The sequence below is a fragment of the Orcinus orca genome, chromosome 20, assembly GCF_937001465.1.
Source record: "Orcinus orca chromosome 20, mOrcOrc1.1, whole genome shotgun sequence".
Classification (NCBI taxonomy): Eukaryota; Metazoa; Chordata; class Mammalia; order Artiodactyla; family Delphinidae; genus Orcinus; species Orcinus orca.
In genome coordinates, this window is record NC_064578.1 from 49,968,585 (window position 1) to 49,980,467 (window position 11,883).

Consider the following 11,883-nt stretch of genomic DNA (forward strand, 5'->3'; position numbering starts at 1 on the left):
TAAGATCCCACATGCCTCGGGGCCAAAAAACCAAAACAGAAAACAGATGCAATATTGCTACATATTCAATAAAGACTTTAAAAATGGTCCACATCAAAAAGAAAAAAAACTTAAAAAAAAACCCCAAACATTTATTAGGTCACACAGTTTCTGAGAATCAGGAATCTGGGAGCAGCTTAGCTGGATGGTTTATTCTGAGTCTGTCATGAGGTTGAAGTCAAGCTCTCAGTCAGGGCCATAGTCATCTGGGGCTAGAGGATTCAATTCCAAACTCGCACACATGGTTGTTGGCAGGCCTCGGTCCCTCACTGGCTTTGGCTGGAGGCCTCAGTTCCTCACCATGTGGGCCTGCATAGAGGCTGCCTAAGCAACCTCACAGCATGGCAGCTGGCTTCCCCCAAGGCAAGTAATCCAAGAGACAGAGAGTGAACCTAAGACAGAAGATGCAGTCTTTTATAAGCTAATCTCAGAAGTGACATACCATCACTTCTGCTGTATTGTATTGGTCATACAGACCAACCCTGGTACAATGTGGAAGGCAGCCACAAACAAGTGGGGACACCAAAAGGCCAGGGTCATTGGGATTTATGTCTCTCCTTCACACAAAACTCACTCACCCCCTCCCAAGTCCCCCAAAGTCTCTTCCCACTACAGCATCAACTTTAAGTCCAGAATCTCGTCACCTCAGTCAGGTCTGGGTGTGGCAAAGCACCTCAAATACAGTTCCTCTCAATCTGTTGGTCTGTGAACTAAAGAGACAAGTTGTCTGCCACCCACATACCCAACATCCAGTGATGGGACAGGCATAGAATAACTGCCAAAAACACTCCTATTCAAAAAATAGGGGAAAGGAGAGCACACAGGTATCACTGGTCCACAGCAGTTTTGAAATCCAGTTGGGCAAATATCAGAAGTTCCTTGGTCAGAACCCATTCTGACTCAAAAACATCCCAGGAGTTTTTCTCCGTGGTTCTTGGCTCCACCCTCTGGGCTCTTGGCAATTCACTCTGAGTCATCCTTCCTTTTTCATAAAAAGGTAACATGTATTTGCAACTGAGTGGTTTTTGTAACCTGCTTCCTGCTTTTAGAACTTTGATGGCCCGAAGGTCTCTTTTCATTTTGTACCATCTCTGTCCCTTTCAGGCCAAGCTGGCAATGCTTCTGTTCATATAATTCTCTTTAAAAAAAAAAAACAACAACAAAAAACATTGTATGTCTTAAATGAATCTCTTTGGAGTTCACTCCATTAGACAAAAGCCATACCCACACATCTCTGAGAGAAACCCTTATCTACCTTGGGCTTCTGTTGAGATGGCAGAGTGACAGTGCCCTGAGGTTTAATAGAAGCCCTATTGTTTGATTGAGAAGACCTGTGAGGCACATCCTTAAACCCTAGAGTACCTTTTGTCTGACTGAGGATATTCTAGGCACCACCTTTTGTCTTTCTGGGGTCTTAACAAGGAATTTTATAAACACACCCTGGGCTTAAGCTTTAGACCATGCTTTCCTGAGAGTGCCCCTCTTTGCTCAGAAACCATTTCTTAATTTTAGCATCACTTGCTATCTGGTTCCCAGAGTCAGCCAAACCCAAGGTGAAGGGCACAATCCTCCAGACTCTCAAGTCTGCCCAAGACTTCTGACATCAGCCACAAGTTTGGGGGTCCCCAGGGCGACCCTCATTTCAGAGCAGCTGCCTGCAAATTCGGAGACTCTCATGGGCTCCCTCAGGTTTTATAATTTACTAGAACTAGTCATAAAACTAAGGAAAGCACTGTATTTATGATTACAGTCTTATTATAGCAAAAGAATATTATAGCCAAAGGAAGAAATTCATAGGGTAGAATCTGGGACTGGGAAAGTCCCAAGTTCAAAGCTCTCAGGTCCCCAGGGATGGTATTACCCTCCTGTCATTGATGTGTGGAAACATGCATATGGAATACTGCCAGTCCCGGAAGCTCACCCCAGCTTTGGTCTCCAGAGTTTTTATTGAGGTTTCATTGTGTAGGCATGATCAATTGAGTTATTGCCAATGTAGTTGAGTTCCATCTCCATCTCCACCTTCCCCAGCACACACACACATTTTCCTTGGAGGTCAGGCTGATTTCATGGGGCCCAAAGCCCCAGCCCTCAAATCCCATGGTTGGCTTTTCTGGCATGGAGAGTCCCCATCCTCAGTTGTCTTGTCAGAATAAACTATCAGGTGTGGTCCAAGGGGTCCATCACGAGTAGCCAAGACACACCTATCACTTGGGAAATTCCAAGGGTTTAGATGTCACCTCCCAGGAGCCAGGACAGAGGCCGAACCTCTTCTTGGGTAAAATTCTTCACTGCACAGGGAGGTTGAGAATTTTCAAGCCCTTCAAGCCCCAGCTCCTTCCTGTTTAACATTTCTTCCTTTATCTTTTCTCTCCCTTTGCCTTTTACTCCAAGTAAGCAAGAAGAAATCAGGCAGCCCCTTCAACACTTTGGCTGGAAATCTCCTTAGCTGGATCACCCAGCTTACTAGTTACATTTTCTACTTTCAGCAAAACTGCAGGTGACAGTGTTGCTAAACTTTCAGCCACTTCCCAGCAAAAATCTTTCCTCCAGCTTCGGATAACGTGTTCCTCACTTGCCTTCAAGCCCTCAGTGGCAGGCTCCTCATGGTTCAAATTTTGACTAATGCCTTGTTCAAGGCAATCTAGGCCTCGTCTAACAGGCCCTTCAAAGTCCTCGAGCCCTTGCTCACTGCCCAGTGCAAAAGCCCCTCTCCCATTTTAGGTTTTTGTTACAGCTACACCCCACACTCCTTATCAAAATCTTATTTGCTATCTATTTCTGGATAACAAATTACTGTAAAACTTTGAAGGTTAATACAAGCGTGTATTACTTCACATACTTTCCGAGGGTCAGGGGTTTGGGAAGCACTTAGCTGGGTGGCTTTTGCTCAGCGTCTCTCATGAGGTTGCAGTCAAGATGTCACGCTGGGCTGCAGTCATCTGAAGGCTTGACTGGGACTAGAATATCCACTTCCGAGATCCCTCTCTTGGCTGTTGGCAAGAGGTCTGTTTCTTGCCATGTAGGCCTCTCCAGAGGGCTCCCCTCAAGAGCCAGTGACCTGAGAGAGAGAGAGCACAGCAACAACGGAAGCCACAGTCTCGTTACAGCCTAATGTTGGAAGTCACACACCATCATCTCCTCAATATCCTATTGTTACCAGGTCAGCCCTAGTCACCATAGTAGGGGAATAACCTAGGGTGTGAATACCAAGAGGTGAGGATCCTTGGGGGCCATCTTGGCAACTGGCTACCACAGAGTCCTTCTACCCATTTTACAGATGAGGAAACTGAGGCTCAGACCCTTGACCTCAGGCACACAACTCAGAAGTGGTGGAGCTGGGACTCTAGCCCAGGTCCACCCAAGGCCAAGGCTCACGCTCTTAACTCCCTCCTGCCCTCCGCAGGACGTCGATGCTCTGGACTTGGAGATGCTGGCCCCCTACATCTCCATGGATGATGACTTCCAGCTCAACTCCAGTGAGCAGCTACCCAGGGCCTACCACAGACCTCCAGGGGCTGTTCCCCGGCCCCGTGCACGGAGCTTCCACGGCATGTCGCCCCCAACCCCTGAGCCCTCCCTGCTGCCCCGCTGGGGGAGTGACCCCCGGCTGAGCTGTTCCAGCCCCTCCAGAGGGGACCCCTCAGCATCCTCCCCCATGGCTGGGGCTCGGAAGAGGTGAGCCACAGTAGAGGTGGGATATAAAGAAGTGTAGAGGGAATTCCCTGGCGGTCCAGTGGTTAGGACTCCACGCTTTGACTGCTGAGGGTGTGGGTTCAATCCCTGGTCGGGGAACTAAGATCCTGTAAGCAGTGGCGTGGCAAAAAAAAAAAAAAAAGTGTAGAGAAGGTCCCTGACCCCATCTTTCTCCTGCCTCCTACTTCAGCCTCATCCCTCATTATTCCTCCTACCCTGACCTCTGCTCCAGCCAGGCCCGCAGTGTCCCCAGCACATGTCATGTTTGTTTCAAACTTTGTATCTTTGCCTAGGCTGTGCCTTCCTTCTGGAGTGCCCTCCACCGTTCTCATTGTTTATCCAAATCCCACCAGTCAACCACGGCCCTCTCCTTTGCAATTTGTTTCTATCTGGCCTAGTAACAATTTTTGTCATAGTTCAGAGGACATTGCCACAGTGTCAGAGAAACTGTCTAGAACTAAGTTCCCTAACACCTTTGAATATCTGTTGAAAGCCATGGACCCTTCCCAAGAAGATTTACATGCACATATAGACACATGATCTCGCGTATAATTTCAGAGGATCCATGGCCCCCTTCCAAAGATGTTACACTACGAATACTCAAGTTTTTGCTCTCCAGATTGTAGGCGTGTGCCCATTTAGTCTCCAGGGTGGTCTCGTTACTATCCTTATAAGGCTTTCATGGATACATCTCATTATTTTCCAAGGCTTTCAGTTTGGAGCTGGGTATACAGTGGGTGCCTAATAAAGATTTGTGAAGTGAGAGAGGGAGGAAATTAGTGAATCTAGTAGTTGGATGGATGGACGGATGGATGGATGGATGAGTGGGTGGCTGAGTGGATGGATAGATAGGCGGACGAATGGAAGGATAGACGGATGGTAATTGTACAGGTGGGTGGGTGGGTGATGGATCACTGGGTAGATGAATGGGAAGATGGACTGGCAGATGGATGAATGGATGGATTGGTGGGTGTATGAGTAAAGGAATAAATAGGTGCTTGGGGGAGTGAATGAACGCTCATCACCTGCTCACACTGGTGCCCACACCTGCCCAGGTTTGCTGGGTTCTGAGATTCTTGCCTGTCTTCCTCCAGGGCCCTGGCCCAGAGTGCAGAGGACGAGGCAGAGGGGGTGGAGCTGCTGGGAGTGAGACCCCCCAAACGGTCCCCCAGCCCAGAACCCGAAAACTTCCTGCTGCCTCCCCTCAGCCTGGTATGTGTGGGGATTCGTGGGATTCTCTGGCCCTCAGAACCCAGCAGGCTTAAACCTAGTTTTTATAGATGGAAAAAACGAGAGAGGCAGGGAGGGCCTGGCTGAAAGTCAAATGGACGGTCAGCCATCCAGCTAGGGCTAGGACCTTGATCTGCTGGTTCAGGCGACAGGTATGGAAGGGCTTTGCAAATAGACGTAAGTTGGTGGTAGGTGCTAAGAAGAAAAAATAAGCAGGGTAAGGGGAGAAATGACAAGGGTGAATATCTCTAGGAATCTTCTCTGCTCCCACGGAACACTCCCTCCCAAACCTAGCACAGGTCTTGGCCTTTGATTATTAGTGTAGCTTTAAGAGTACAGACACTAGAGTCAGACTGGCTTGGGCTCGAGTCCCAGGTCCGTCACTCAGTAACTGTGAGACCCTGGGTGGGTGACGTCACCTCTCAGCCTCAGTCTCCTCATCTGGGATGTAGGAGGTAGTTACATTTCATAGGACTGGCATGAGACGGCCCTTAGCTGCTCTTAGTGGGCTATTGATAAATGGGTGTATAAACACCAACCGGACAAGAGCAGCACCTCAGCCTCCTCACTCTGAACACGGCTGGGTTTTTGTTTGTTTGTTTTGTTTTTTGCGGTACGCGGGCCTCTCACTGATGCGGCCTCTCCCGTTGTGGAGCACAGGCTCCGGACGCGCAGGCTCAGCGGCCATGGCTCACGGGCCCAGCCGCTCCGCGGCATGTGGGATCTTCCCGGACCGGGGCACGAACCCGCGTCCCCTGCATCGGCAGGCGGACTCTCAACCACTCTCAACAGGGAAGCCCTGAACAGCACTGTTGGAACATGAGAGTGTGGTTGATAATATCAACAGCTCTGATTTATTGAGTGCCTACCATGTGCCAGACGCTGACTGCACCAAGTGCCTTGCATGATTATTCAGTCCCTACAGCCACTCTTGAAATATTATTATTATTCACATTTACACACAAGAGGTTAAGCAACTGTATCAGTCAGAGACTGGACAGGAAACAGAGAACATGTTCAAATGGGGTGTTGAGGAGAATTTAGTAACAGGACTGTTGGCAAAGGTGTAGGCATCACCCTGGGGCTAGCAACACCATCCCTAGCCTGAAGGCACAGGGCAGAGGGGTGGTCACTGGATCCTGGAGAGAGTAGGGTCCACCTCGCAAGAGCTGAAACCTTCCATGGAGGGACACAGCCAACCCAAGATGACCCAGCAGGGAAGCAGCTAGAAGATTAAATACCCCTCATCTTCCTCCTCCCACCTGCTGGTATCTCCCATCATGTGAACCTCAAAGGAACACACAGAGCAAGGTTGCACGTTGGTGGAGTCCACACGCACAGGTCAGCCTGCTGGGGCACTGAAGAAGGGGAGAACAAGGCTCTGGAGGGACCCACAGAGGACATCTGGGACAGTGACTCACCCTAATTCACACAGCCAATAAGCAGCCACTGAACACCACAGTGCCCGTAACCACTGCCCCATCCTGCCTCCTTGGATATGATGATGATGATGATGATGATGGTGATGGTGATGATGATGGTGGCTTTGTCTGTGTCCCCTAGAGTTTCCTTCTGACAGGAGGACCAGCCCCAGGGAGCCAGCAGGATCCCAGCACCCACCTCCTAGAACTGAATGAGCCCCTGGGTGAGTAGCAACCTGGGTAGACAGAGAGGCTCTGGGTCCCCATCTCCTGTGGGAGGTGCCTTAGATGGCTGAGAGAGGGTGGGATGATTCTGAGGCTGGTGGGGGGGTCTGTCTGTGCCTGGACATGACCTTACTGGAAACAGGCAGCCCCTCCCTCTTCTCAGGGACACTGTGGGAGGAAAGAGAGGCCCTGAGGGAGGCAGGGGCTGGCCAAAGCTGTCCCTTGAGGTGGAAGCTGAGCCCGGGCCTGAGTCTAGGTCTCCCGAAGCCTGTGTCTGATTGTCCCTTGGTCATTCCCAGCTGTGTGGCTTTGGGAGATAGTTTCTGCTTCTGGAGTCTCGGTTTCCCCCTTCTTGTCAGTGGGGGCCTATTTTCCGTAAGGAAAAACCCCAACGAACTTTTTGGCCCACCCAATATAAGAGTTCATACTTTAAGGAGATGTTTTGAGGACTTGTGGATATGCTGCCCAGGAAGAGCTTAGCACAAGACCTGTTTCACAATAAATGCTCAAGAAATGTCGCCCTTAAGGTGATGCTGGTCCCAGACCACCCCACCCCCGCAACGCTGCAGAGTATGAGACAAGCTGCTTTGTCTGTGTTGCTCTCATCATCTTCCAGCACAACTATGAATAGCCATAGCTCCACCTGAAACCTGCAGGCACTGGCCATGAGGGAGCTTTCCAAAGCACGAATCTGACCCTGGCCTTCCTCTGCTCAAAGCTCTTCTATGCCTCCCTAGCGCCCTTCAGAGAAAGATCAAGCCCCTCACCTTGGACTCCAGTCTCTGCAGGGTCTGACTGTTGCCTCGTCTCAGACTGCACTCTGCTTCACATCCTCCGTTTCAGCCACAGTCACTATCCTTTAATTCATTCTTTCCTTCATGTGTGTAACAAATATTCACTAAACGCACAGTAAGTGCCAGGCACTGTCCTAAGAGCTGAAGACAAAACTGGGAACAAAACACACGGAAACCCCTGCCCTCATAGAGCTGACATGCTAGTGAGGGAGACAGTCCAGAACAAAGAAACAAATGCAATAAAGAGTACACGTGATGAAAAATAGTGCTACTTGGGAAAATAATGTGTGCAGAGGAAAAAGGAGTTCTGTGGTGGGGGGATTTCCATTTTAAACAGTATGATTAGGGGTGGTCTCACTGAGAAGGTGCCATTTGAACAAAGCCCTTAAGGAGGTGAGGGAGTGAGTTGTGACAATTTCTGGGGGAAGAGCATCTCAGGCAGAGGGAACAGCGAATGCAAAGGTCCTGAGGTGGGAGTGTATCTGTCTTCTATGGGGAAAAATCAGGCCAGTGTGGCTAAAACACAGAGAAGAGAGGAGAGAAGCAGATTCCACAGGGCCACTGTGGGGCATTGTGAGGACTCTGAAGCCATCTTGCTTGAGGAGGCTGCCTCAGGGCCTTTGCATATGCTGATCCCTCTGCCTGGAATGCTTTTCCCTCCATTCTTTGTCTAATTACCACATCCTTTAGATCTCAGATCAAATACGACTCCTTCCACAGAGCCTTCCCTCATTTCCCAAGCTATGGTTTGAAACACTCATCGCAGTCCACGTTCACATAGGAATTTGTAACATTATTTGATTACTGTCTGTCTGCTCCTCACAGGGCAGGGGCCTGGCCTGTCTTGGTCATTGTGCTTCACCGTGTGTGCAAGGCTGGGCACAGAGCAAGGCCTCAGTACATATTTGTAATTGAAGAGCTAACGTTTATCTAGAGCTCATTCTGTGCCAAGCTTTGTGCTCAGTCTGTTACGTACGTACATGATCCAATTGACGTCCCTCACTGGAATGTCAGCCCCACGAGGGCGGGAAGTTTCATTTATCCTGTTCACTACTGTGTCCCCAGTGCCTGGCACACAGTAGGTGCTCAACAAATATGTTTTGAATGAGTGAATTCTCATGAGTGAAGTAGGTCTAAGTATCCCTGTTTCCCAGATGACCACAGCTCACTGGGCACTGTTCAAAGCGCTTTACGTGGATTCACTCATTTACTCCTCACTGACAGCCCTGTGGGAGGCAGGGGAGGTATTGTTGTTAGCCCATTTTACAGATGAGGTAACTGAGGCACAGAGAGGTAAAGTCACCTGTCCCAGTTCATACAGCAAGTAAATAGCAGAGCCTGGATTCAAACTCAGGTGGCATCTGGCTCCAGGCTTCTTAACATCAGGACACCTGAGATTCAGAGAACAGCGCTTGCCCAAGATTTCAGTCCTATTTGAATCCGGGCATGCCTGCCTCACCAGCCATGCTCTTAACTGTCTGAAGACGGGTTGGGGTGATAACTCCCCACTGGTTTACCTTCCATCTTCCCCCACAGGCCTGGGCCCCTCCCTGCTCTCTCTCTACCCGGACGAGGACACCGCCCAGCCCAGGAGCCACTTTCAGCCAGCGGCAGGCTTGGCCCAGGCCAACTGAGCCAGGTCCTCTTCCCACCTCCCTTCTCCCCCCACAAGAAAGGACGTCAATCATACTCCAAGCCGGCAGCCAATGCACAGGATGGAGGTGCCGGGAGAGGGGCTCCCTCTCTCCTCTCGGTGACCCCCGCCCGCCTCAGGCCTACCTCAGTCCCCACCCCTCTGCCCCACCCCCACTGTCTGGGGGTGCTCCGGGGTGGTCTCAGCTCAGTGACCTCTGGGAGGGGGTCCCTGGCCCCCTCCTGCTTCTCTCAGGACTTCCCTTGGGGTTCTCAGTACCGGTTACCTCATCCTTTTCTCCAATTCTCTTGGCTTTATTTTCGGTAATTAGGGGTGGGGGAGTTTGGGGCTCAGGTCTGCGTTTCTGGGCTTGGGGGAGTATTGATAACCAAAAGCACCTTGCTTTCCACCCATCTTTCTTTCATTCTTATTTTTATTTTTGTTGCTTTCATGATATGTTTTTCATCGCTACGAACTGCCTGGGGTCCACAAGAATGTGGGACCCTGATCTTCCCACCAACTCAGGTGCCAATGGGGACAGCAGGCCAGACCTCACCCCCGGCGACTCCTGATTGAGCCCTTAGCCTCCCAAGCGGCCACCCAGCTCTGCCCACCCCTCCACTCTGGACTTCTGCTGGCTCCTGCCTGACCTGGACCCCGACTCCATAGGTGGTCTTCCTATCCCAGGTGTAGCTTCTGACCTCTGCTTCCACACCATACCACCTCCAACCCTTTCTGGTTCTAGACCACACAGCTTTCGACCTACTCTGGTTCTAGACTGTGCCACTCCCGGCCTTCTCTGGTTCTAGGCTGCACAACACCCAACATGGTCTGGTTTAGACCTTGCATCCTCCAAACCGCTGTGATTCCGGATCTCACCGTCTTCTCCTTCTGGACCTCACAATCTCCAACTCTGTCTTTCTACTTCACGCTTTCTAAAGTTGTCTAGTTCTAGGCCTCACAACCTCCAACTCCCTCAGGCCTAGGACCACCAGAACCCTCTGGTTCTAGAGCTCTCTCTCCACCTTCCTCTGTTCTAGAGCTCACTCTCCGCCTTCCTCTGGCTCTAGAGCTCACTCTCCGCCTTCCTCTGTTCTAGAGCTCACTCTCCGCCTTGCTCTGGCTCTAGAGCTCACTCTCCGCCTTGCTCTGGTTCTAGAGCTCACTCTCCGCCTTCCTCTGTTCTAGAGCTCACTCTCCGCCTTCCTCTGGCTCTAGAGCTCACTCTCCGCCTTCCTCTGGCTCTAGAGCTCACTCTCCGCCTTCCTCTGTTCTAGAGCTCACTCTCCGCCTTGCTCTGTTCTAGAGCTCACTCTCCGCCTTCCTCTGGCTCTAGAGCTCACTCTCCACCTTCCTCTGGCTCTAGAGCTCACTCTCCACCTTCCTCTGTTCTAGAGCTCACTCTCCACCTTCCTCTGTTCTAGAGCTCACTCTCCGCCTTCCTCTGGTTCTAGAGCTCACTCTCCGCCTTCTTCTCGTTCTAGAGCTCTCCCCACAGGTCTCCCTTCTTCTCAATGGCACATGCTCCTACTCCTGCTGATTCCAGCTCTTACAACCAGATTTCTTCTGATTTTGGAACCCCACATCCCCAAGCTTGGAATTGGTTCTAGTCTTCCTGATCTGTAATGCATTTCGTTCCAAATCTAGACTTCGTGGTGTCTCAGTCATTTTGATTCATGATGCCCAGCTCATCCCTTTTCAACTCTACACTTGAGACTTGCTTCCCCCATCAAAAAGAAGTAAAATGGGTTTCATGTCTTGACCTTATGGGTTTCGTGTCTGGACCTTTCAGAACCAGACACAATGTTCCAGTTCTCTTTTGCTCTCGACCTCATCATTGCTACCACTGACTGGTCCTGGACTATACAACCTTTACACTTTGCAGTTTCCAGGGCCCTCTGATTCCAGATCTGATGATCTCCCTTTCTTCTGGTTCTAGTAATGGGCTTCAAATGTCTTCTGATTCCAGACCTCGTCCTATAAATTTCCTTGATTCTAGACCTCACAATCTCCAATTGCCCCTCATTCCACATCTTATGACTCCAAACTACCACGTATCTAGAACTCAGCCTTCAAACATCTTCTGATTACAGACCTTGCCTTATAAATTTTTCTGGTTCTAGACCTTACAGCTTTAGATTCCTGATTCTAGACCTTACAACTGCCAAATCCCTCTGGTCCTAGAACTTGGTCTTCAGACTTTTTCAAATTCTAGTCCTTACTCTGGTTCTAGACCTCACAGCGTCCAAGTGCCTCTGATTTCAGATCCAAATTCTTTTGGCTCTAGAACTCAGCCTCCAAAGGCTTCTGCTTTTAGAATCTGGACCTTGCCCTGTAGATTCCTCTAGTTCTGAATCTTAAGACCTCTGACTCCCTCACTCCAGACCCCACCCTCCTAACTCTATTCTGGGCTTCCCACCCAACTCAACTTGCTCTAATTACTACTCTCTGCCTTAAGTCTTCCCATTCCAGATCCCTACCCTCCAGGTCCTTGAGCTAATGGACTTCATGCTCAAGCCTTTCCATTCTCAGTCTCATATCCCTAAAAGTTCTCTGTCCTAGAACCCCCTCCCTCCCCACCTCAGCCCTCAGATATGTACTTACTATTACTTAACCCCAGGTATCTGGGGAACCTGGGGCTCCCTCACAATCCAGGTGACTTCCCCAGCCGCACAGGCACACGCACAGCCCTATCTGCATATCATGGGGTGGGGAGAGAGGCCAGGACTCCTCAGTACTCCACCACCACCTATGTGTCCCCGTCCCCTTCCCCCAACCTTCTTTCGACGATGGTGCTATTCTCGGTCTCCCACAGGAAAAGGCCTCCCTCTCTCAACCCAATTCACCC

General features: G+C 50.3%; 1 protein-coding gene across 3 annotated transcripts in view; it reads left to right on the plus strand.

The window, feature by feature from the left end:
• The window catches only part of HIF3A (hypoxia inducible factor 3 subunit alpha), a 29,238-nt gene extending 19,912 nt beyond the window's left edge, over positions 1-9,326 (plus strand). For 2 of the 3 annotated variants that reach the window (XM_004271142.3, XM_033430668.2), the window contains 4 exons: positions 3,443-3,714; positions 4,827-4,944; positions 6,526-6,607; positions 8,939-9,326. In XM_004271142.3, coding sequence (XP_004271190.1) covers positions 3,443-3,714; positions 4,827-4,944; positions 6,526-6,607; positions 8,939-9,036 — 570 coding nt within the window. In that variant the 3' untranslated portion in view covers positions 9,037-9,326. The remainder of the gene's footprint in view (positions 1-3,442; positions 3,715-4,826; positions 4,945-6,525; positions 6,608-8,938) is intronic. The other variant, XM_033430669.2, reaches the window with a different exon arrangement.
• Positions 9,327-11,883: the final 2,557 nt, after the last annotated feature.